This window comes from Manacus candei, unplaced genomic scaffold (assembly GCF_025592945.1).
Source record: "Manacus candei isolate 608988 ecotype Guabito, Panama unplaced genomic scaffold, ASM2559294v1 h1tg000086l, whole genome shotgun sequence".
Lineage (NCBI taxonomy): Eukaryota > Metazoa > Chordata > Aves > Passeriformes > Pipridae > Manacus > Manacus candei.
Window position 1 is genome coordinate 2,535,206 of NW_026138134.1, and position 20,225 is coordinate 2,555,430.

Here is a 20,225-nt window from a genome sequence, read left to right on the forward strand (position 1 = left end):
CTTAGACCCTGCCTCCCTCCATGCTTGCATGTGGGGAAAAACCATCACCAGTCACTGTTTTTGTCCTCTTGTGGTTTGGCTCGAAAATGGGGAGCTTGGGGTGAAGATGAGGCCCCTTCCCTGCCCCCCAAATCTTCGTGGCTGTTTTTGCACCACAGAAAATTCAGCACAGTCCCAGAGCAGCATCCCCATCCAACGCCAGCCCTGGGCCTGAGGGCGGCACTTCGACCCTCAGGGATTTTTTTCTGCCATCGGTGAGAAACTATTTATCGTAGCCTAAATATTTATTTTAGCTCCAGCGGTAACTGCAGGCCCGAGGCTGAGCCAGAGGGGCTTTCTCCGGGTGCAGCTCTCGGAGCCAGCTGCCTCCCAGCCTGACGTGACACAGGTGGGTGGGCGCTGCCGTCCCCTGGTGTGGGACGAGAGGAGCAAAGGGAAATAAAGGGGGAAAAGCCGGAGTGGTCACGGCGTCGCCGTCGCGGTGATGGTGACATCAGCTGGTGGGTCATCAGTGGTGCCTGGCGGTGCCGAGGGCGGCTCTGCAAGGGGTGGGAGCGCCCCGGTGCCACCAGGTGTCACCGGGGCGGGTGGCTCAGCCCTCGGCTCGCCCCAGGGTGCGGGTACCTGCTGCTGTGCTGGGGGCAGGCACTTCTCCCGGTGCTGGTGCTGCCTCCTCCTCCCCGCTCGCGGCTGCTTCAGCATCCTCCGGCGTGTCCACGGGTTCCTGGGCGCCAGGACCGGCCCTGGGGGAGGGACGTGCGGGGTCTCGCTGGCGCCAGGGCGGGGGAACAGCGGGGCAGAGGGATTTGGGCACTCACGTGCGGAAGAGCAGGTCGTGCAGCCCTGGGGAGACAGAAAGACGTGAGGTGTGGGGATCAAGGCTCCAGCCCACAGCCCCCCCAGGGCTGGCACTCACGTGGGAGAGTCTCCCGGTGGCGGGCGATGCAGCGCACGGCCAGGAGTGACGCTGCGGTGGCCACCAGCATCCCGGCCACCGCCGCCCCCGTCACCGCCGGGTAGGCCTCGAAGGGAGGCTCAGCTGGAAAAGAGCAGAGAGAGTATGGCAGGCAGCAGGGACGGGCAGAGCCCAGAAACGCCAGGGACCGTGCGAGGCTGTGCCCGTTCGCTCTGAAAACCTACTGACGGCTGCTCGCACTCAGCTCCTCAGCTCCACCGGGATGGAAACGTTGCCCTTCTCCACTCAAACCCTGCTCTGCCCCCATGGAACAGCAGCCCCTGCCCACTTCACCTGGCGTCTGCACCTCGGAGGGGTGCCCGGCCGTGCGGTGGTTGACGGCCAGGACGCGGAAAGCATAGAGGACCGCGGGGTCCAGCCCCCCCAGGCGCCGGTCGCGGGAGTGGGGCTCGATGTTGCCAGCGGCCGTTTCCCAGGGGCTGGGCGCCTCTCGGAGGGGTTTCTTGGTTTGGCGCCGCTGCACCACGAAGCCGGTGAGGTTGCCGGTGCCCTGCGTCCGCCACTCCAGCTGCACCTCGGTGCGCGCCCGCGTGTAGCGCAGCTTGCTGATGGTGACGTTGGGGGGGGCCGGGTACCCTGCGGAGAGATGGCACCCGGCAGGAGGGGGCTGACGCCCCCAGCCCACCTTGGGGGACCTCCCCTAGCCCTGCCAGGACTCACGGTCCACGCGGAGGCGGACGGGGAGGCTGGCGGTGCCCACGGCGTTGGTCGCGGTGCAGCGGTAGATCCCGCCGTCCCCCGGCCACTCGGCATCCAGGACAGTGAGGTTGAGCCACGCTTCTCCCTGCTCCAGCCGGTACTTGGCCAGCCCCTGTGTCACCTCCCGCTCCTTGGGGTCGTACCAAGCCACGGTGGCAATGAGCCTGGCGCTGGTGCCACGCTGCCGGCAGGTCAGCAGCGCCTCGCCGCCCTCCAGCACCGCCACCTCGCTCGCCGCCTCCAGATCGGGGACCTCTGCTCGGCGAGAAGGGAGGACAGTGTGGGCAGGGACGTGCCACCCCAACACTCCCGCTGTGGCACGGTGGGAGCACCGGGGACGGGTCTGGCTTACCCAGGCGCAGGCGGCAGTCGGGGCCGGGGGCCCGCAGCGGGTGGGCGGCCGCGCAGACGAACTCCCGGCCCCCAAGGCTGCCCTCGGTGCTCAGCACCAGGACGGCGGTGGAGGGTGTGGGGTCCCCCAGGGCCCGGCCCCCACCGTCCCTCCACTGCAGGGTGACGGGGGGCGTGCCCCCCTCCCACCGGCACTGCAGCATCACGTACTCGTCACCCTTGGTGGCCGCTGCCGCGCAGGTGGGGCTGCCCGGCGGGACCCCTGCGGGATGGAGCGGTGTCGGGGCGGGGCACTGCCGCGCTGTGCCAAAGCACCGCCAAAAAGCAGATACCACCACCCCCCCTCAAGGGCACGGGGGGCTTTTGCAGGGCTTTGCACCCTGAGGACCCCCATTCTGGAGCAAGCTGGGGGTGCTGGATGTCCCAGCAAAGGCAATGGCACCCTGGGGTGCCCATCCCGTGGTGTGGCCATGGCACGGGGTCACCACGGCTCTGGGGTGACACGGGGGGTCAGGAAGGGGCTTGGGGGGCAGATGGACCCATCGTCACTCACACAGGGTGGTCCCACATGCAGCCCCCTGCGGCAGCGCGGGGTGGGAGGCCAGGCAGGAGAAGGAGCTGCCGTTCCTTGTGGCTGCCCCTGGCTGGATCCTGGTGGCCATGGAAAAACTGGTCCCCATCACCCCCTCTTCCTCCTCCTCCTTCTCCTCCTCAAGGGAGCCCACCCAGCGCAGCTGGGCCAGGGGGAAGCCCCCCAGCCAGCGGCACCGCAGGGCCACATCCTGCAGGTCTCCCGTGGCCAGGGCAGAGCAGCTGGGGCTCCCGGCTGGTGGATCTGCAGGAGACCATCAGCGCTGGGGGAGGCTGGGGGCTCCCCCCCAACCCTCCTCGAACTGCCCCTCGCACCCACATCCTCACCAGGGAGCTGCGTTGGTCCATCTCACCCCGGGGGGCCCCGCCGGCCCCCCCTCCGCGGGGTTACTTACAGTACACGGTGAGGACGATGGTGGCCTGGGTGCGGGTCTGCAGGTGGGTGTTCTCGGCCAGGCAGGTGTAGGTGCCCGCCTGGGCGCGGGCGATGGCGGCGATGACGTAGGTCTGGCCGACGTGCACCTGGGTACCGTTGTGCAGCCAGACGTAGCGGCTGGGGGGGTTGGAGGGAGCCAGGCAGCTCAGCACCACATCCTCCCGCTCGCCCGCGGAGAAGCCCCCCTGTTCGGGGGAGAAGGGCTCCACGCTGATGGCCGGCTCGTCGGGGCCGTCTGCGGGCACACAGGGGTCCTTTAGCCACGGGGTTGTCCCCACAGAGGGGACACAGCCCTCCCCGGGGCAGCCTCCTCTTGGTGGGAAACGGGGCAGCGAAGCCTCCTTAGAAAGGGCCCACTTATGGGGGTTGGTGGCCAGGGACATACTGTGGTGCTTGGTGGCCACAGATGTGCCACGGTGGCCTGGGAGGTATGGAGGTAGCAAGGTGCATGGTTGTCATGGACACGCCTTGGTAGCATGGCACACGGTGGTCACACAGTGGCCATGGTGGCCATGGACAGGCTATGGTGGCCATGGAGGCATCATGGTGGTGGGGCGTACAGTGGCCAGGAATACATCATGGTGGCAACATGCCACACCATGGTAGCCATAGACACATTATGGTGGTCATGGAGGCATTCCAGTACGTGATGTCCATGGACACACCATAGTGGTTATGGATACACTATGGTAGCTATGGATGTGCCACAGTGGCAGGGTGCTTGGTGGCCATGGCCATGGCGTGGACATACCATGGAAGCATCATGGTGGCCACAGACATGCCACGGATGTGCCATGTTGGCATCTCTCGCCCCAAAGATGCCCCCCCAGCTGGTGGCTGAGGACCCCCGTGAGGGTGGTGCCCGGGGTACTCACAGACGATGTCCAGGTAGACGGGCTCGCTGGTGTGGCTGTTGACCTCGTTGCTCGCAGTGCAGAGGTACCAGCCCGTGTGGCTGCGGTTGGCGGGTGTCAGGCTCAGCTCTGCCCCGGAGCCCCTCAGCCCCACGGGGGACACTGAGGGACCCCCCCGGGGCTCCTGGTGCTGCCAGGAGAAGCTCAGCGGCTCCGTCCCCTCCCGCACAGTGCACGTCAGGGCCACCGCCGCCCCCTCTGCCGCCGCCGCCGCCGTCGGCCGCACGAAGGGCTTGGAGACAGGCACTGGGGACACTGAGCTGTGAGCAGCCCCCACAGACAGAAGGACCCCTTCAGGGCCCTCCTGTCCCCCCTCCCAGACCAGGTGATTGAACAACTGGTGCTGCAGCAGCCAGTAGGATGGCTAGTGAGGACACCTATGGGCTAGTGAGCGGCATCCTGGCTGTGGGCGTGGGGACTGGGTGGAATGGCTGCTGAGACCAGTTAAGGGTGGTGGGCTGCTGGAGTGGCCAGGGCAAGGAAATGGGGGTGGCTAGTGGGCTGCTACATTGGCTAGTTGGGGCTTACACTGGCTGGGGGTAAGGGGAATGCACTATTCACTGGCAAGTGGTGTGCTGGGCTGGCTAGTTGGGCTCTGGGTTGGCTAATGGGCTCTTCGTTGGCTGGTGGGTGCTATGTTGGCTGATGTTGAGCTACCTTGGCTGGTAGGATGCTATATTGGCTAGTGGGGTGCTATGTTGGCTATTGAGGGGCTTTGCTGACTAGTGGCAGACTACAGTGGCAAACAGGGTACTCCGCTGACTAGTGGGGTGCTTTGTTGGCAAGTGGAGTGCTACACTTATTAGTGAGCCACCCTGTTGGCTAGTGGGGCTCTCCATTGGCTATTGGGGCCCTTCATTGGCTAGTGGGGCACTATGCTGACTAGCGCTATGCTTTACTGACTGGTGGAGCTTTGTTGGCTAGTGGGGTGTTCCACTGGCCAGTGGACAGCTCTGCTGGCTACTGGGCGAGGGGCTGCTTGACCGTGGTGCAGGGGGGCACGATGCCAGCCACTGATGGCCAGCAGGGCCCCTCAGGGTGGCCACGGCAGGGGCTTACCCAGGACACGCAGGAGGACGGCGGCGTATCCCACGCGGAGCCGGCCCCGCTCCGGGAAGAGCCCCTGGCAGAGGAAGCGGCCCTGGGCAGCCACGCGCAGCTCCCGCAGCTCCAGCGTCCCGTTGCGCAGCGTCACCCGGCCCAGCGTCCCCGTGCCGGGGGCCACGACCACGTCCCGGCCCGAGCCCACGGCCACGGCCCGTGGTGGCCCCTCTCCCCGCGGTGTGAAGCTCCAGAACACCACGGCCGGCGGGGCCGCGGCCACCAGCCCACAGCTCATCTCCACCGCCCGGCCTCGCACGCCCGTCACCTGCCACTCCTCGTAGGCCGCCTCGCCGGCCACCAGCGGCTGCCCTGCCCCGGGGCACCGTGTCCATCAGGTCAGGCCTCTGCCTGCCCCCCGACCTAGGAATGCGGGGAGGGGTCCCTGCTCACCCCCTGCCAGCGCTGGCAGCAGGCACAGGATCCAGGGCCCCCTCCAAGGCGGCGGCACTGCCCGGCCACGCTCCATGGCGCCATGTCCGGCACCGGCACTGCCTGAAGCAGGGCTGTGCTCTCCGGCCCCATCTCCTCTCCGGTTACTCTCAGGTAATTAGGCCCAGCCCTGATTAACCATTAATTATTTATCAACCTGGTGGTGCAGGGGGGAACCCGACGCCGCCGCTGCTGCTGCCTCAGCCCCTGCAATCTCGGGGCTGAGGACGGGCGTGCTCACGGCAGCAATGGCAGCATCCTTGCCTTCCCCGTGCGGGGGGAATCGAATTCCTGAGTCCTCCCTTTCCCCACCCAATTTTTTTTGGCTAAAGCAGGGGGAAGATACACTGCCACCCCACCATGATCGAAGGCGGGGGGTTTGGAGCCAGGGAAGCCGGGCCAGGAGTGGGGTTTGATATTTCATCTCCCGCTCCCTGCCGAGCCCCGGCCCATCAAACATTCATGGGGGCGGCCGTGCCGTAACGCAATGCCGGGGGGCCTGAGAGCCCCGCAGGGGGGATTTCTGGGTGCACGTGGGGGAGGGATCTGGCAACACCCAGGAAAGTCTGGAAAATGACCCACCATCTCTCATCCCCTCCCCGATTCTTTAACTAGAATTAATTGTTCATTACCACAATTACACTGTTAACACTGAACGTGAGATTTCCCACAGAGGTTTCAGGCCTTGAAATGCCCCAAAGGGGTTAAAGCTGGTGGTGAGGGGCTGCAGAGCCAGGGCCAGGCCCCCATCCCGCTGCCACGTGCCTCCAGCGGTGCTCTGGTCTGTTTTGTGCTCCTGCAGGTTGGGCTTGGGAAGAAATTTGGATGAGGGGAGTGGAGGGCAGTGGCCCATCTGGGAAACGCCACCATTGTCAACACAACCCTCCTTCCAGAGGTGATAAATTTCAGGGGATTTTGCTAAGGAGGGAGCCACCCTGAGGATTACAAACCATTTATTTATTAAAGATTAACAAAGGCACAAACACAGCCCTGGGGCTGGGAACAGGCCGCTCCCAGGGTCCAACCTCTTTCCCTACACTGCTGGACCCCAAATGCTTGGATTTTGGGACCCCAGGGTCCAACAACTCTCTCCGCACTGCTGGGACCCCGAACACTTGGATTTCGGACCTCCAGGGGTCCAATCTCGCTCCCTGCACCACCAGGACCCCAAACACTTGGATATTGGCCCCGGGATTCGGGATGGCAGCGGTGGATTCCTGCTGCCATCTAGCGGGATGAGGTCTGCCCCAGCATCTCCTCAGGCAACAACAGAACTCAACAGCTTCAGAACACAAGAGAACCGGGAAGTTTTCCCCTGTAACTTTTCCTCCTGTCATGAACCAGAACTCGGATTAGTGGGAGTGAATCCCCACTCCTCACTCAGCTGCAAGCCTCTCGAGCTCATCCATGTCGTATGGGTCCAGCTGCTTGATCGTGGTCTCTGTAGGAAGGAAAGAGCTGTTGTCAGGAGGTGAGAGCAGAGCTTGTGCCCCCTCAGCTGGTGCCCCGTGCCACCTGGGAAGCTCCTGGAGTGCTCGCTGCAGCATCTCCCTCCACTGGGAAATCAGCCAGGAGGAAGTGGGGAGGGAACTGGATCAGTGGGGAAATCAGCTGGGAGGAGGCCCGAGGGGAACAGAGTCAGGGCAGCAGCCGAGGCACGGCAGCAAGAGCGAGAGGTGGCCCTGCAGCAGCAGCACACCAGGCTCAGCCTGTGGATGTGCTCCCGCTCCCTGCTCCCACCTCCAGAGCCACGCGGGACAGGGAAGGTTCATGTCCTCGAATCCCAACATCATGATGTGAAAAAGCACAAGTCAGATCGCCAGGAGTCCATCCCATTTGATTTTCATCCTCACACTGCGCTCCTTTGGCTCGTTCTGGCCATGGCTGTGGTCAGGCTCATCCACATCCCAGTTATTCCAGCTGCTCATTGCTTCTACTGCTTGGGAACAACCTTCGGACTATTTGGCTCGTGTATTCCCTGCCTGGTGTCCACCACAGGCTCGCTTGGTGTTTAAAGGACAAGTGGAAATTTAAAGGAACCAAGAGGGTTGAGCAGCTCCAAGGACGGAGCTGAGGAAGGAACAGCACTTTCTGCCCTCCAAAAGGTTTCCATAACTCTTTTTTTCCCCTAAAAATCACAGGGATGTCAGGCACCGGGATTCAAAAAGCAATTGGTACAGCCATGGCATCTGGCAAATCCCATGAAAATCCTCTTGATGTTGACAAGTGACAATCTATTTCCACTCAGGAAAGATTTCCACAGCTGCCAGCTCCTGTCCCACAGCCAGGGCTGAGCTGAGCTGCAGCACCAGGTCCCCTGGGACAAGGATTTGCAGGGAAAGGCAGAAAAAATGCCTGAAGGAGGGGGAAAATAGGAGGTTCTAAGGCATCCTGGGTGTTAGCAACATCCCCTGTGAGTTGCACACAATCTGTGGGGCTGTTTCTCGGAAAATTTGGCTGCTGGGGGGCAAAAAATCACCCTAAAAGCTGCATCTATCACCTGTTCCCAGTGGGATGAGCCCTGGGTAGAGGAGCAGCCCCGCAAGGTTCGAGGGGGAGGATGACAGTCCCAGCCCAGCCTCCCAGAGCGGTGGATCCACATGGATACTCACGGAAATGCTCCTCTATCTTGTGCACGAGCTCCACGGTCTCGTTCTCCACCATGCTGAAGGCGATGCCGCGGTGCCCGAAGCGTCCCGCCCTCCCAATCCGGTGCAGGTAGGTCTCAAAATCTGGCTCTCCATCCAAATCCCTGGGGAGGCCGAAGTTCACCACGGTGGTGACCTGCTGCACATCGATCCCTGGAAGAAAGGGAAAGGGGCTGTGGAAAGGGATCGCCTCGTCCCACGGCATCCACGCGGAAGAACCGCAGGCCTGGTGTGTTTCGAGGGATGCTGGGTTTCCCAGGATACCTCTGGCACAGACATTGGTGGCGATGAGGACCTTCTCCTTGCCCTCACGGAAGCGCTGGATGACGCTGGCCCGCTGGACCACCGTCAGCTCTGCCGTCAGCGTGGCCACTTGGTGCCCATCCCGGCTCATCTTCTCCGACAGCCAGTCCGCGAGCCTCCGGGTCTGGGCACGCGGGGAGAGGCTGAGGCCCAGAACTGCCCCCCCTCCCAAATCCCCTGCTCCTTTTGAGGGAGCTCCCAGTGAATTTCAACACCCCCCTGGGGTCTTGTTTTGGGGATCTTGTCCCCCCATCTCCACACCATAGAAGGACCCATTCCGGCCATCCCCAAGGGCCAGCGTGGGGCTCTCCTGGGCAGGGGCATTACCTGGCAGAAGATCATGACCTGGCCGATGGTGAAGCTGCCGTAGAGGTTGCAGAGGGCCTTGTACTGCTCTTCTGAGTTCTGGCACACCATGAAGTACTGCCTGATGTTGCTCAGTGTGAGCTCCTCCTCGCGCAGCTTGATCACGATGGGGTCGGGGATGATCCGCTCAGCAAAGGCCCGCACGGGTTCCTTGAAGGTGGCCGAGAACAGCAGCACTTGGCAGTTCTTGGGAAGAGCCCTGTGACAGGAGAGAGGCCTCCTCAGTCCCAGTGAGTGGCTTCTGTCCAGGAGGACATAAACTCTAAGCTGATTTTGTGTGGCCTGCGATGGAAAGGGAAGCCAAGGGGGCTTACAAAGAAGATGGACAGAGACTTTTTACAAGAGTGACAGGACAAGGGAGAATGGCTTCACACTGAAAGTGAAGAAGTTTAGATTGGATATGAGGAGGAAGTTCTTTGCTGTGAGGGTGGTGAGGCATTGGAACAGGTTGCCCAGAGAAGCTATGGCTGCCCCATTCCTGGAAGTGTCCAAGGCCAGCTTGGATGGGACTTGAAGCAACCTGGTCTAGTGGAAGACACTGTGCCCCTGGCAGCGGGATTGGAATGAGATGGGCTTTAAGGTTCCTTCCAACCCAGGCCATTCCACGATTCTCCAAGCTGCAACAGCTCAAAGGAAAGGTAAGGAAGGTAAAAGTCTTGCCATGTGTCCAGCAGATGTGGTTTTAGGGGAAGCTGGACCCCTCTACAAGCCCCCTCAGCACCATGTCTGAAAGCAGGGAAGGGGGATGCCAGCCATCAGGGACACTCACCTGTGGATGCGGATGCTCTGGCAGGAGAGGCCCTGCGTGTCGATCATGATGTCGGCCTCATCCAGCACGAACAAGGAGATCTTCGTCAGGTCCAGGATGCGGTGCTTGAAGCACCAGTCCAGCGTGGTGCCCGGCGTCCCGATGATGATCTGCTCCTCCAGGACCGTGCCCTTCGGAACTGCGAGAGGGAAAAACGCACCTGGCTGCCTCCAGGCACGGAGCTCTCTGCTGCTCCCCTCGGCTCAGTCAGACTCTGGCTGCTCAGTGATGCCTTCCAGGGGTCATCACGACACTTCCCTGCAGCCTTTGGGGTGGGAACCAGCCCTATGTGGGAAGGGGGAGTCTGGAAGCAGCCAGAGATGGTGGAAAAGCCTCCTCAGCAGGCTTTATTGGCCTTCATGGAGATCTGGCTGGTCCCTGGTAGCTCCAGGCTCTAAGAGGGGATCCCCGTGCTCCCTTCCCACTCCTGGGGCAGTCCCAGTAGCTGTGCTGGGCTGGACTCACTTCGGTTTCCCCGGACAGCGTAGTTCACCTTGATGTCAGTGCAAAACTTCCCAATGGCCCGGACCACCTGTCCGATCTGCAGGGCCAGCTCGTACGTGGGAGCCAGGCAGAGGCACTGGTGGGAGAGGAGAGGAGAAGAGGGAGCTGTCAGGCCCGGGATGGGACACGCTGGGCTGGCAACGAGGGCAGGGACAGCAAGAGGAGCACAGCAGCATTGCACAGCACTGAGGCACAGGTGATTGGGCAGCCGGGCATGCCTGGAGGTCTGGGAGCTGGGCTGTGTTCCCAGCTCCAGCCATGGGGGCAGAAAGAAGCCACTGTTGCTGTTTCTGAGGAGGAAATTCCCCTCTGGAAGCACAGTGCAGCTCATTCCTGCGCCCTGGTTCAGTCATCACATGCATGTGAGAGAAGATGTTACATGGCAGGAACCAGCAGGCAAAGCTGATTCTGCACCCAGAGAGGGGACTTGGGGGCATTTGAGCCACCAGAAAACCAGCAGTGTCTGCAGTTGCTCCTCAAAATTTAAATTCCAGGGCAAATGAAGCCTGGATTGATCCGCCCTGGCAAGTCAAAGTGCCTCCCTGGGGCAGGCACTGTGCTTTCAGTCCTACCTGCCACTGTGACAGCCCCTGGGGGTTTGTCATCCCCCTCCAGTGGGTGAAGTCACACAGGGACGGGGACAAAGCCCGGAGCTCTGGCCTCGGCAGTGTTCCAGGCACTTGGGCCAACCCCTCCTGCATCAGCTCTCCCTGTCCTTCGTTACCTGCGGGTATTTCTCGTTGGCATTGGCTCTGCTCAGCATGGCCAAGACAAAAGCTGCTGTTTTCCCTGTCCCTGACTGGCTCTGGGCAATCAGATTTTGGGGCCTGCAAGGCAAAAGCAGCTTAGTGGAGCACAGGGGTCAGAGCACTGGGATGCCACTCGGAGCCGGGGTTCTCATTCCTACTCACGGGTACGCCAGCATGAGCGGCAGAGCCTGCTCCTGGATTTTGGATGGTCTGTTGAAGCCCATCATGTAAACCCCCCGCAGGAGCTCCCTCTTCCTGTGGAAATAAAGCATCCCAAGGGCCCGTGTGAGGGCGGCCAGTGGCGCTGGCGTTCAGCAAGGCCAGGGGCTGTGGCTACTCACAGGGGCAGCTCCTCGAAGGTCTTGACGGAGAAGAGTGGGGAGCTGGGGTCCCGCTGCAGGATCTCCACGTGCTGGTCGGACTCCACCAGGGACGTGTGGATCAGCTTGTTCATCAGCGAGATCTCCGCCAGCGGCACTGGGGAGAGGCAGCAAGTGGAATAACACAAGTGGAATGGCAGAATCGTTAGGGCTGCGAGGGACCTCTGGAGATTGTGGGAGCAAGCAGAGCCACTCTGCACCTGCATTTAGCTAATTGGAGTTGAAAGGGAGGATCGACCTTGGGGAAGTGCTTCGAAAGAGAGAATGTTCTGCTTCTCAAAGTGGAAAACCACTTTCAACGGTCTACATGATACGCGTGTGTTTTTCTCTCGTGCCTGAACACAGCCACCACATGATGTGAGCTGAATGTGCGGGATTGAGGCACTGGTTTAGGACGATCCTGGGAATTCTGGTTAGCTAAAGAAAAACACCAGGTGCTGTTTACGAGAGAACACGAATAAAAGGGGAACACCGAAAAGGATCAGTGGACAGGTCCTGAAAATCGAACTCTGTGCAGCTCCATTTTCTGTCAGGGCCCGTAGAGACCACCCAGTCCAACCCCCCGTGCCCAGGCAGGGTCACCTGGAGCAGGTGACACGGGTGGGTCTGGAATGTCTCCAGAGAGAATCCACGAGCTCCCTGGGGCGGCCTGTCCCACCCTCCGCGGAAAGAAGTTCTTCCTCGCGCCGAGGCGGAACTTCTGCTGTTTTAGTTTATAACAAAAGGCCTGTGATTTGAACCCTCTCCCCTGCAGCCCCGGGCGGGGGGGAATCTGTCCGTGCTCCGCGGGGGGCTCCGGGACCCACCTCTTTCCTCGTCCTCCGCCTCGGCCCCGAGCGCCGGCGGCGCGGGGGGCGCGGGGAAGGGGCCGAGCCCGCGGGCCGGGCCCCGGCCGTGCAGCTGAGGGCAGGCGAGCCCGGCGAAGCGGGAGGGCGGGCGGCGCAGCGGGGCCGCGGGCCAAGGGCAGGGCAGGCCGGGCCCGGGGCCCGCCGGGCCGAACCTGCCGAGCCCGCGCCCCGCCTCCGCCATGGAGCCGCCTCACAGCGCCCGCGGCGCCGGACGGGGCGGGAACATCCGGCACCGGCGGGAGCGGGCACGGCACCGGCTGCGGTGCGGGGACGGGGACGGGTATGGCACGGGGAACGGGTACGGGGCACGGGGACGGGGAACGGGGACGGTATGGCACGGGGAACGGGGCACGGGTACGGCACAGGGCATAGGGACGGCACGGGGCATAGGGACGGAGATGGGGAAAGGGGACGGGGAACGGCGGGACTGGGGGAACGAGGGAGCACAGACCCCCGCGTAGGGTGGGGGTCCCTGGGGAGTTGGGGACAGCGACCTCATAGGGCGGGGAGGGTCTCCTGTTGGGACCCCGCAGGGTTCTGGAGGGGTATCTGGAGTGCTGGGGCACAGAGACCCCCCCACTATATCGTGTAGGGTCCCTGGGGAGCTGGGGACAGGGAAGGTTCCCTGCTGCAGACAGGGACCCCACAGAGTTTTGGGAGGATGCCTGGAGTGCTGGGGGACAGAGACCCTTCACTATAAGGTGGCGGGTCCCTGGAGAGTTGTGGGCAGGGGCCCCGTAGGGCAGGGACCTGATAGGTTTTTTGGGGGTGTCCCTGCGGTGCTGGGGGACAGGGACCCCCTCCCACTATAGGGTGGGGGTCCCTGGGGAGTTGGGGACAGTGACCTCGTAGGGCAGGGAGGGTCCCCTGTTGCACACAGGCACCCCGTAGAGTTTTGGGAGGATGCCTGGAGTGCTGGGAGACAGAGAGCACCCGCTGTAGGGTGGAGGGTCCTGGAGAGTTTAAAGGACCCCGTAGGGCAGGAGGGTTTCCTGCTGTTGCACACAGGCACACTGTAGAGTTTTGGGGGGATGCCTGGAGTGCCGGGGGAAAGAGACTCCCGCTATAGGGTGGGGGTCCCTGGGGAGCTGGGAACAGGGATTGTGGGAAGGTCCCCTGCTGCAGACAGGGACCCCATAGATTTTTGAGGAGTCCCTGCAGTGCTGGGGAATAGGGACCCCCTTGCTATAGGGTGGTCCTTGGGGAGTTGGGGACAGCAATATCATAGGACAGGAAGGGTCCCCTGTTGCAGATAGGGACCCCATAGGGTGCCAACCCTGGTCCCCATTTTGTTTTGGGGGATCCCTGGGGACAGAGCCTGTCCCATAGGATAGTGGGAGTCCCTGAAGAGTTGGGAACAGGGATGATGGTGCAGGGAAGGTCCCCTGCTGCAGACAGGGACCCCATAGGTTTTTGGGGGGTCCCTGAGGTGTTGGGGACAGGGACACACTCCCTCCCTGAATGCTGGGAACAGGGACACCAAGGGGGGAGGGTTGTCCCCAGGTAGATAGAGATGCAGGGACCCCATATGTTTTGGGGGCTTCCTGGGGTGTTGGAGGACAAGGAGCCCCCCCCCCGTAAGGTAGGGGTCAGCAGCCTATGATCCTATGGTCAGGAGATGAAGGGTGCCCCAGGGTGATGGAGATGCAGTGATCCCATAGGGTTTTGGGGGGTTCTCTGGGGTGTTGGGGACAGGGACCCCTGCAATGGGTGCTGGAGACAGGGACAGCAGAAGGGGAGGGGTATCCCCAGGGTGATGGAGATGCAGGGACTCCATAGGGTTTTGGGGAGTCCCTGGGGTTTTGGGCACAGGAACCACGGAGCAGGGAGGGTCCCCTGCTGCAGACAGAGACCCCATAGGGTTTTATGGGGTGGTCCTTGGGGTGCTGAAGGAGCAGGGACCCTGTAGGGTGAGGGTGCTGTCCCCCATAGGGTTTGGAGGAAAGTCTCTAAGGTTCTGGGAGACAAAACTCCCTTCATAGGTGGATGGAGGTCCACAGGGTGCTGGAAAGCCAGGGACCCCAACCCTGGAAGGTCCGTGGGGTGCCAGAACACCCCCAGTGTGGGGTAACCACACAGGCCTGTGTGTTTCCCATCTGGGATCACATTCAGAGGAGGTTTGGTGGGAGCTGGACAGAGAGCTCCAGGCTGCAGCTGTCACCTGTGTCCTGTCCTCCCCGCTCCCTTTTCCAGCCATCCCATTCAGCTTTTGGGGACTTTTTCCTGCGCCAGAACTGCCATGTTTTCAGTCCATCCCTATACCTGGGAAAAAAATTAACGCTAATAATAGTAATAACACTAATACTACCTTACTTCCATCCCAAAGCTCCCTTATTTTAAAAATGAGGTAAAATAAGGCCAAGGGAGCAGAGTTTGGTGGAGCAGGGATAAGTCTGGAATAACAGATGCTGCCTGTGGAGTTTCTAACAAACCCACAGAACAATAAGGAGTGTTTGCAGATGCTTTATTAAAGGAAAAGACGCTGCCGAGACATCGCAAATCAAACCTCCTCCACAGCAGAACTGGAGCGCGGCGAGGGGATTTTCCAGGCGATGGAGGATGCTGAGGAGGGGAAAGCGGTGGTGCTGGAGAGGGGGCTGTGGCTCTAGGAGGCGTCCTTGCGGGGTATGAGGCACTGGGCCAGGTCCCGGCGCACGCCGAAGCGCAGGGCGTCGCGCTGCTTGGTCGTGGGCACCACGTACGTGTTGGGCACGAGGCGCTTGGGTGCCCGGCGCAGCTCTCCCGGCTGGGCCATCTGCCTCCGCACGGCCCAGCGCAGATCATCGTGTGGATCTTCCCCCGGGAAGCTGTATCTCTCCCAGTCTTGTCTGTATCCGTGGAATTTGGCCACTGGGTCGGTTTTCTTCCGTCTGCCAACCTGCGGAAGAATGTAGGACGTAGGCGATCCCACCCGAGCGGAGTGCTGAGACGTGCTCCGTCTCCCAAGATCCTCAAGGAGAGAGCAGGGGCTGTCCTCAAGGAACCACTCATCATCACAGGGCATGCACTCCTCCAGGTCCTCGCTGCTGATTTCCCCCTCGGAGATGGTGTCCTCCATATAAACCCTGGAACGCTCCGTATTCCACAGCTCGGCACCGCACTTGGGCTCGGCACTGCACCCTGGCTCATTGTTCACTGACTCATCAAAGATCTCCACCATTCCATCGGGTCTGTGCCTCAGCACCTTCCTCTTCATCACCAACTTCCTGTTTTCCCTCTGATGCTCAGAAAGCACTGGAAGGTCTGACTGTGCCCCAAAAACGATGGAGGCATCGGCGTAGGGGTCGTCACGGGGACGCCCCAGCTCCTCGCTGCCTCCCGGCCAGGTTCCCGATGTCCCCTCCATGATTCTCACCAAACCGGGTGGACTCTGCAGAAAAAGAAACCAGGGTTAATGTCTTGCAGCATGTTCAAGCTGGCTAAAGGTGTCAAAGGGGGCTCCGAGACTCAAATGTTTGGGTTCAGGGGTGTTGATTTAGGTTGGGCATGTTTTCAGAGCACTGCTGAACCTCCTGCTGCCAGCAGAAGGCTCTTCCCTACAGTAGCAGAAACACAAGCCCTTAATTCCTGCTGGAAAACTCCACTAGAATTAGTTATGTGGTCAGTTAAGTCCTGCTTGACAAACACAGGGCAAGTTCCATGCACCGGGTGAGAGATTAATGGTTTTCTGCTTGTACCTGTGCTTCTAAATCCACACTATTTAGTCATGATTTAATCCAGGGACATCAGAGAGGGTGTTCTACTTCTGCAGAGGAGGAGGAGGCTCAGCACAGCATGTTTAGATGCTTGCTTATGAGTCTGGTGATAGTAAACCTCGAGTAAACCTCTAGCCCTGTGACAAAAAGGGATCCGGACACAGATCCCACTCCCAGCACAGGCTTAGGATATCTTTAGGCGGGTTGGAAGAGCTGCAGGAGCCCCTGGTGGCGCTGGGAAGGGCAGGAGCAGATGGCGGGGCGGGATGAGTGGCAGCCGTCAGCGCGCTGTCTGCAGCGGGATGCAGGTGTGAAAGTGAGAAGGCTCCGTGAGGGCTCGCCGGGAACGTGCTGCGCTGACGGAGCGGATCCCATCGGCTGGGGGAAGAGGAGTGATTAAAGACTCCAAAAAAAGAGACTGGAGTGAGATGAAGGCTGCCTGAGCTGAGCCCCCATGGCCCTGCCCATGCTCTGCTGGGAACATGGTGGGGCTCAGATGATAAAAACCGACCCCGTGGATAAAGGTTATTTTGCAGAGCCAGCCTAGAGGTGCAATAAAAACCACATAAAAATGTAAATCCACCATTTTTTTCTTTCCCTGCAGACCCCAAGGATCCACCAGCAACAAACTGATGCTCCGGGGCAGTGGCTATGGCCGAGGAGAGCACGGCTGCTGACCACGAGGGGCTCCTGAGGAGGGTGCAGGAGCTGGAAGCGGAGGTGAAGCGGCTGCAGGAGAAGCTCCAGGATGACAAGGAGGGCACTGGGAGGAGAGAGGCTGCTCTGGCCCCCGGCAAAGCCAAAAAACGCCAACAAAGGCCCTTTGATTTCAGCGCACACGGCCGCAGGCACGTGGCACTGCGCATCGCCTACCTGGGCTGGGGCTACCAGGGCTTTGCCAGCCAGGAGAACACCCCCAACACCATTGAGGAGAAGCTCTTTGAAGCCTTGAAGAAGACACGGCTGGTGGACAGTAGAGAGACCTCCAACTACCATCGCTGCGGGCGCACGGACAAGGGAGTCAGTGCCTTTGGGCAGGTCAGCATCTCCTGTGGGTTTTCCTGGGTGGGATGGAGATCCAGTGGGATTGCTGTCCCACAGCACAGCTTGGATTTGTTCTTTGAAAGCCATCAGCTCTTACCCCTGGAAGTGAGCCTGGCAATGGCTGTCCTGCATGTGGAAAGACTATTTCAGACCCCTGAAGTGTTTTAGTGCTGTTTTGTCCCCCATATTAGTTCAAGTTCTTTTCCGGGGCCCTGCTTTAGGAGGATAAAACATGGTTTAGGCTGCAGCTTCTCCAGTAGCTCAGTGCTGCCCAAAAAGGGGCGATGCCCTGTCTTTGGCAGGGCCCTCAGCTGATTTAACTCTCCAATCCCACCAAAATCCAAAAACCCCAGAAATTGGCTCCCTTCCTGCAGCATCAGGCAGCTGAATTCCTGCACAGAAGGGTCTGAGAGGAGCTGCAGCCAGCGGAAGGGAGCGTGGGAGTGGGAGCTGGAGGGAGGGGATGGAGCTGGCCTGCTCGGTGGGCACGGAGCCACCCGGCTGGCTGAGCCATTGGGGAGAACACAGCCGTGGTGGCTTCACCATTGGGCCGCTCTCCTTCCTTCCCTCCTGGTGCAGGAAGCAGAGCTGGCATAGGTTTGGCCTCGAGTGGCTGCTCTGCTCTCCATGGCAGGATGAGCCGCACGAAATCAGGGCACTTGGTGCCTCCTCTTGTGCTGTTTCAGCACATGGCGCCCGCAATGGGAATGAACTTGTTCCCACACCAGGTTTCCAAGCGAGCCAGGCTGTTACTGCCTTCACCTCCAGCTCAAAAAAAAAAAAAAAAAAAGCACATTATAACCCAAACCCAGTGACTAAAGTTGAAGCTGTTCTGAGACCGTGCTACGTAGGCAGCCTGCAACTTTGCCTGTTTTATTAATGGAATCTGTGGCATCTGCTCGGCTCCTCAGCAGAGGCACTCGCAGCTCCATGGTAGGATCACCCGACTGAAGCCACCTTCATCTGTAGGAGATCCTGGGTTTATTTCCCAGAGGCGTAGGAAGACTTGGCTCCACACGCCGCTGCGCCCATCCATCCGCGCTCTAATCCCGGTTTTTACTCGTCTCTGCAGGTGATTTCCCTGGATCTCCGCTCCAGCCTGCCACCGGAGGGGCAGCAGCAAAACGGGCACGCGGGCGAGGGGCAGCGGGAGGAGCTCCGCTACACCCACATCCTGAACAGGGTGCTGCCCCCCGACATCCGGGTGCTGGCCTGGGCCCCCGTGGCGCCGGAGTTCAGCGCCCGCTTCAGCTGCCAGCGCCGCACCTACCGGTACTTCTTCCCCTGCGCCCAGCTGGACGTGGCCCTCATGGACAGCGCCGCCCAGCGCTACGTGGGCACCCACGACTTCCGCAACCTCTGCAAGATGGACGTGGCCAACGGGGTGCTCAACTTCCAGAGGACGATCCTCAGCGCCCGCGTGACGTGGGTGGAGAGAGGGGGAGAATCCGGGCCGCGGGATCCCTTCCGGCTGTGCCAGTTCGAGGTGACGGGGCAGGCCTTCCTGTACCACCAGGTCCGCTGCATGATGGCCGTGCTCTTCCTCATCGGCCAGGGCATGGAGAGCCCGGACATCATCGACCAACTGCTGGACGTGGAGAAGAACCCCCGGAAACCGCAGTACAGGTAGGGATTGTTCTGGAAAACCGGACAGAGCGATGGCTGCACCCGGAGTGCTGCTGGCGAGCCACGTCCCTGCCAGCACATGGAGCAGTCTCCCAGCATGGAAGTAGGCTGCCAGCCTGGGATGTGTCCATAAGGACCTCTGTTGTCTTGCTCTCAGACAAAGCTTTAATGGCTTTACTCCTTGGTATTTGGTGAAAATTAAGTCAGCTTTTATTGGGAAAGGGAGTTCTGTGAAGGGCAGAGCTGGCTGTGGCAGATCCACTGTTCTTGAGCCTTTTTGTGGGCTCACCTCCTGTCCTTGTCCCCAGCATGGCAGTCGAGTTCCCCCTGGTCCTGTATGACTGCGAGTTCCCAGACCTGCAGTGGCTTTACGACCCAGAGGTGCAGGGCTTCAACGTGACACACCTGCAGCAGCTCTGGGCCAGCCACGCCGTCAAAACCCACGTGCTTCGGGACATGTTGGCAGGGCTGGACACTGCTCCCATGGCCACTGGCAAAGGTAAGGGGGGAGTTTGGGGGAACACCTTGGAATTCACACTGCCAGCAGGGTTAGATGGGATATTGGGAAGAAATCCTTCCCTGTGAGGGTGGGGAGGCCCTGGCACAGGTTGCCCAGAGAAGCTGTGGCTGCCCCTGGATCCCTGGAAGTGTCCAAGGCCAGGTTGGATGGGGCTTGGAGCAACCTGGGCTAGTGGGAGGTGTCCCTGCCCATGGCAGGGGGCAGAACAAGATGGTCTTTAAGGTTCCTTCCAACCCAAACCATTCTGGGATTCACAGAATCAATTAGGTTGGAAAAGACCTGAAATCAGGTCCAACCTGTGACGGATCACCACCATGTCAACTGGACCACGGCACTGAGTGCCACATCCAGTCTTTTCTTGAGTATCTCCAGGGCCAGTCGCTCCACCATCTCCCTGGGCAGTCCATTCCAACATCTAATCACCCTTTTTGTGAAGAAATTCTTCATAAAGTCCGGCCTAAACCTTCCCTGGCGCAGCTTAAGGCTACGTATATAATTCTGTGAACTAGAGGGGTAACTGGTTGAAAAAAAAAAAATGAAAGAACGGGGTAATTAAACGTATTTCTTCCATGATGTCACAGGTCCGGGGAGCAGCCTGGTCAGCAGCTTCGTGGAGGGGGTCCAAGCCCGCAGCTACAAGCCCTTGCTGGCCCGGCCCCGGTGCGAGGGGCTGGAGGCTCGGATCGAGCACTTCGTGCGGAGGGGCCGCATCGACCCCCCCCGGGGGCCGGGGGTGCCCGGGGACCAGCAGCCCCCCGGGGACCAGGAGCCCCCCGAGGGCAAGCGGGGCAGCAGCACAGCCCCCGAGCAGCCGCCCAAGAGGGTCTGCGTGGACACCGAGTGACGGGGCGCCTCGGCACTTCTTTGTATTACTGTTATTGGGGGGAAAAAGCGCGTTTCTTCGGTGCTGGTTTTTTATAAATCTCAAGAAATCTCTTGTAGCAGTGCTGTGTCCTACGCTGGGAGGGGAGGGAAGGAGGGAGGCGCGGCACCGTCAACTTGCAGCGGGGCAGCAAAGTGAGGCTTGCTGAGGTTACACTGGGTTATTTTGGGTTACACCGGGCTGGCCCCCCACCCCTGTCGCCCCCGGTACCTCCGGCCCGGCCGCGCCGCTCCCGCCGCTCCGTTACGGGCCGCAACCGCTGTCGCCGTTTAAACACCCCCGCCCCGCTGCCATTGGGCGGCGCGGCTGTCACTCAGCTCACTGCCCCTCCCCATTGGACAGGCCCTCCAA

General features: G+C 60.9%; 4 protein-coding genes across 9 annotated transcripts; 1 reads left to right on the forward strand and 3 right to left on the reverse strand.

Annotated features, from left to right (window-relative positions):
- Positions 1 to 51: 51 nt before the first annotated feature.
- Positions 52 to 5,597, reverse strand: VSIG10L2 (V-set and immunoglobulin domain containing 10 like 2). 3 transcript variants are annotated; one of them, XM_051812591.1, is made up of 12 exons: positions 5,462 to 5,597; positions 5,027 to 5,380; positions 3,929 to 4,213; positions 3,013 to 3,288; positions 2,580 to 2,861; positions 2,028 to 2,288; positions 1,637 to 1,930; positions 1,250 to 1,552; positions 917 to 1,039; positions 819 to 843; positions 625 to 743; positions 52 to 539 (listed from the first exon to the last, which is right to left on the reverse strand). In XM_051812591.1, exons 1-12 carry the CDS (start codon positions 5,535 to 5,537, stop codon positions 463 to 465), a joined length of 2,475 nt encoding a protein of 824 aa, XP_051668551.1. In that variant the 5' UTR covers positions 5,538 to 5,597; the 3' UTR covers positions 52 to 462. The 3 variants fall into 3 exon arrangements, with proteins under 3 accessions (XP_051668551.1, XP_051668553.1, XP_051668552.1); XM_051812593.1 differs by lacking the exon at positions 5,462 to 5,597 and having other exon boundaries at positions 3,929 to 4,008; positions 5,027 to 5,090; positions 5,337 to 5,430; XM_051812592.1 differs by lacking the exon at positions 5,462 to 5,597 and having other exon boundaries at positions 3,929 to 4,008; positions 5,027 to 5,430.
- On the forward strand, positions 5,551 to 20,065 carry PUS3 (pseudouridine synthase 3). Of its 2 annotated transcripts, none has more exons than XM_051812599.1 (5): positions 5,551 to 5,614; positions 16,406 to 16,839; positions 17,918 to 18,471; positions 18,780 to 18,970; positions 19,573 to 20,065. In XM_051812599.1, the coding sequence occupies exons 2-5, from the start codon at positions 16,453 to 16,455 to the stop codon at positions 19,833 to 19,835; spliced, it is 1,395 nt and encodes a 464-aa protein (XP_051668559.1). In that variant the 5' UTR covers positions 5,551 to 5,614; positions 16,406 to 16,452; the 3' UTR covers positions 19,836 to 20,065. The 2 variants fall into 2 exon arrangements, with proteins under 2 accessions (XP_051668559.1, XP_051668560.1); XM_051812600.1 differs by lacking the exon at positions 5,551 to 5,614 and adding an exon at positions 12,333 to 12,386.
- DDX25 (DEAD-box helicase 25) lies at positions 6,437 to 14,323 on the reverse strand. 3 transcript variants are annotated; one of them, XM_051812602.1, is made up of 10 exons: positions 14,268 to 14,285; positions 11,220 to 11,355; positions 11,041 to 11,133; positions 10,854 to 10,956; positions 10,091 to 10,205; positions 9,587 to 9,764; positions 8,779 to 9,016; positions 8,413 to 8,575; positions 8,113 to 8,301; positions 6,437 to 6,941 (listed from the first exon to the last, which is right to left on the reverse strand). In XM_051812602.1, exons 2-10 carry the CDS (start codon positions 11,330 to 11,332, stop codon positions 6,877 to 6,879), a joined length of 1,257 nt encoding a protein of 418 aa, XP_051668562.1. In that variant the 5' UTR covers positions 11,333 to 11,355; positions 14,268 to 14,285; the 3' UTR covers positions 6,437 to 6,876. The 3 variants fall into 3 exon arrangements, with proteins under 3 accessions (XP_051668562.1, XP_051668565.1, XP_051668564.1); XM_051812605.1 differs by lacking the exon at positions 14,268 to 14,285 and adding an exon at positions 12,065 to 12,264; XM_051812604.1 differs by lacking the exon at positions 10,854 to 10,956 and having other exon boundaries at positions 14,268 to 14,323.
- Positions 14,560 to 20,177, reverse strand: HYLS1 (HYLS1 centriolar and ciliogenesis associated). Its single transcript, XM_051812607.1, has 2 exons — positions 20,085 to 20,177; positions 14,560 to 15,476 (listed from the first exon to the last, which is right to left on the reverse strand). Exon 2 carries the CDS (start codon positions 15,450 to 15,452, stop codon positions 14,712 to 14,714), a length of 741 nt encoding a protein of 246 aa, XP_051668567.1. The 5' UTR covers positions 15,453 to 15,476; positions 20,085 to 20,177; the 3' UTR covers positions 14,560 to 14,711.
- Positions 20,178 to 20,225: the final 48 nt, after the last annotated feature.

What these genes read in the sequence shown, in the direction of transcription:
- DDX25 (XM_051812602.1), bottom strand. Translation starts at nt 11,332, where the DNA reads ATGAACAAGCTGATCCACACGTCCCTGGTGGAGTCCGACCAGCACGTG. An exon ending in CACCAATGTCTGTGCCAGAG is followed by an intron (nt 8,302 to 8,412) that starts GTATCCTGGGAA and finishes CCTTTCTTCCAG; the next exon opens with GGATCGATGTGCAGCAGGTC. An exon ending in CAAGATAGAGGAGCATTTCC is followed by an intron (nt 6,942 to 8,112) that starts GTGAGTATCCAT and finishes TCCTTCCTACAG; the next exon opens with AGACCACGATCAAGCAGCTG.
- HYLS1 (XM_051812607.1), bottom strand. Translation starts at nt 15,452, where the DNA reads ATGGAGGGGACATCGGGAACCTGGCCGGGAGGCAGCGAGGAGCTGGGG.
- VSIG10L2 (XM_051812591.1), bottom strand. Translation starts at nt 5,537, where the DNA reads ATGGAGCGTGGCCGGGCAGTGCCGCCGCCTTGGAGGGGGCCCTGGATC. An exon ending in CCACCGGGAGACTCTCCCAC is followed by an intron (nt 844 to 916) that starts GTGAGTGCCAGC and finishes CTGTCTCCCCAG; the next exon opens with GGCTGCACGACCTGCTCTTC. An exon ending in CACGACCTGCTCTTCCGCAC is followed by an intron (nt 744 to 818) that starts GTGAGTGCCCAA and finishes TCCCTCCCCCAG; the next exon opens with GGCCGGTCCTGGCGCCCAGG.
- PUS3 (XM_051812599.1), top strand. Translation starts at nt 16,453, where the DNA reads ATGGCCGAGGAGAGCACGGCTGCTGACCACGAGGGGCTCCTGAGGAGG. An exon ending in GAGTCAGTGCCTTTGGGCAG is followed by an intron (nt 16,840 to 17,917) that starts GTCAGCATCTCC and finishes TCGTCTCTGCAG; the next exon opens with GTGATTTCCCTGGATCTCCG. An exon ending in CCCCGGAAACCGCAGTACAG is followed by an intron (nt 18,472 to 18,779) that starts GTAGGGATTGTT and finishes CCTTGTCCCCAG; the next exon opens with CATGGCAGTCGAGTTCCCCC.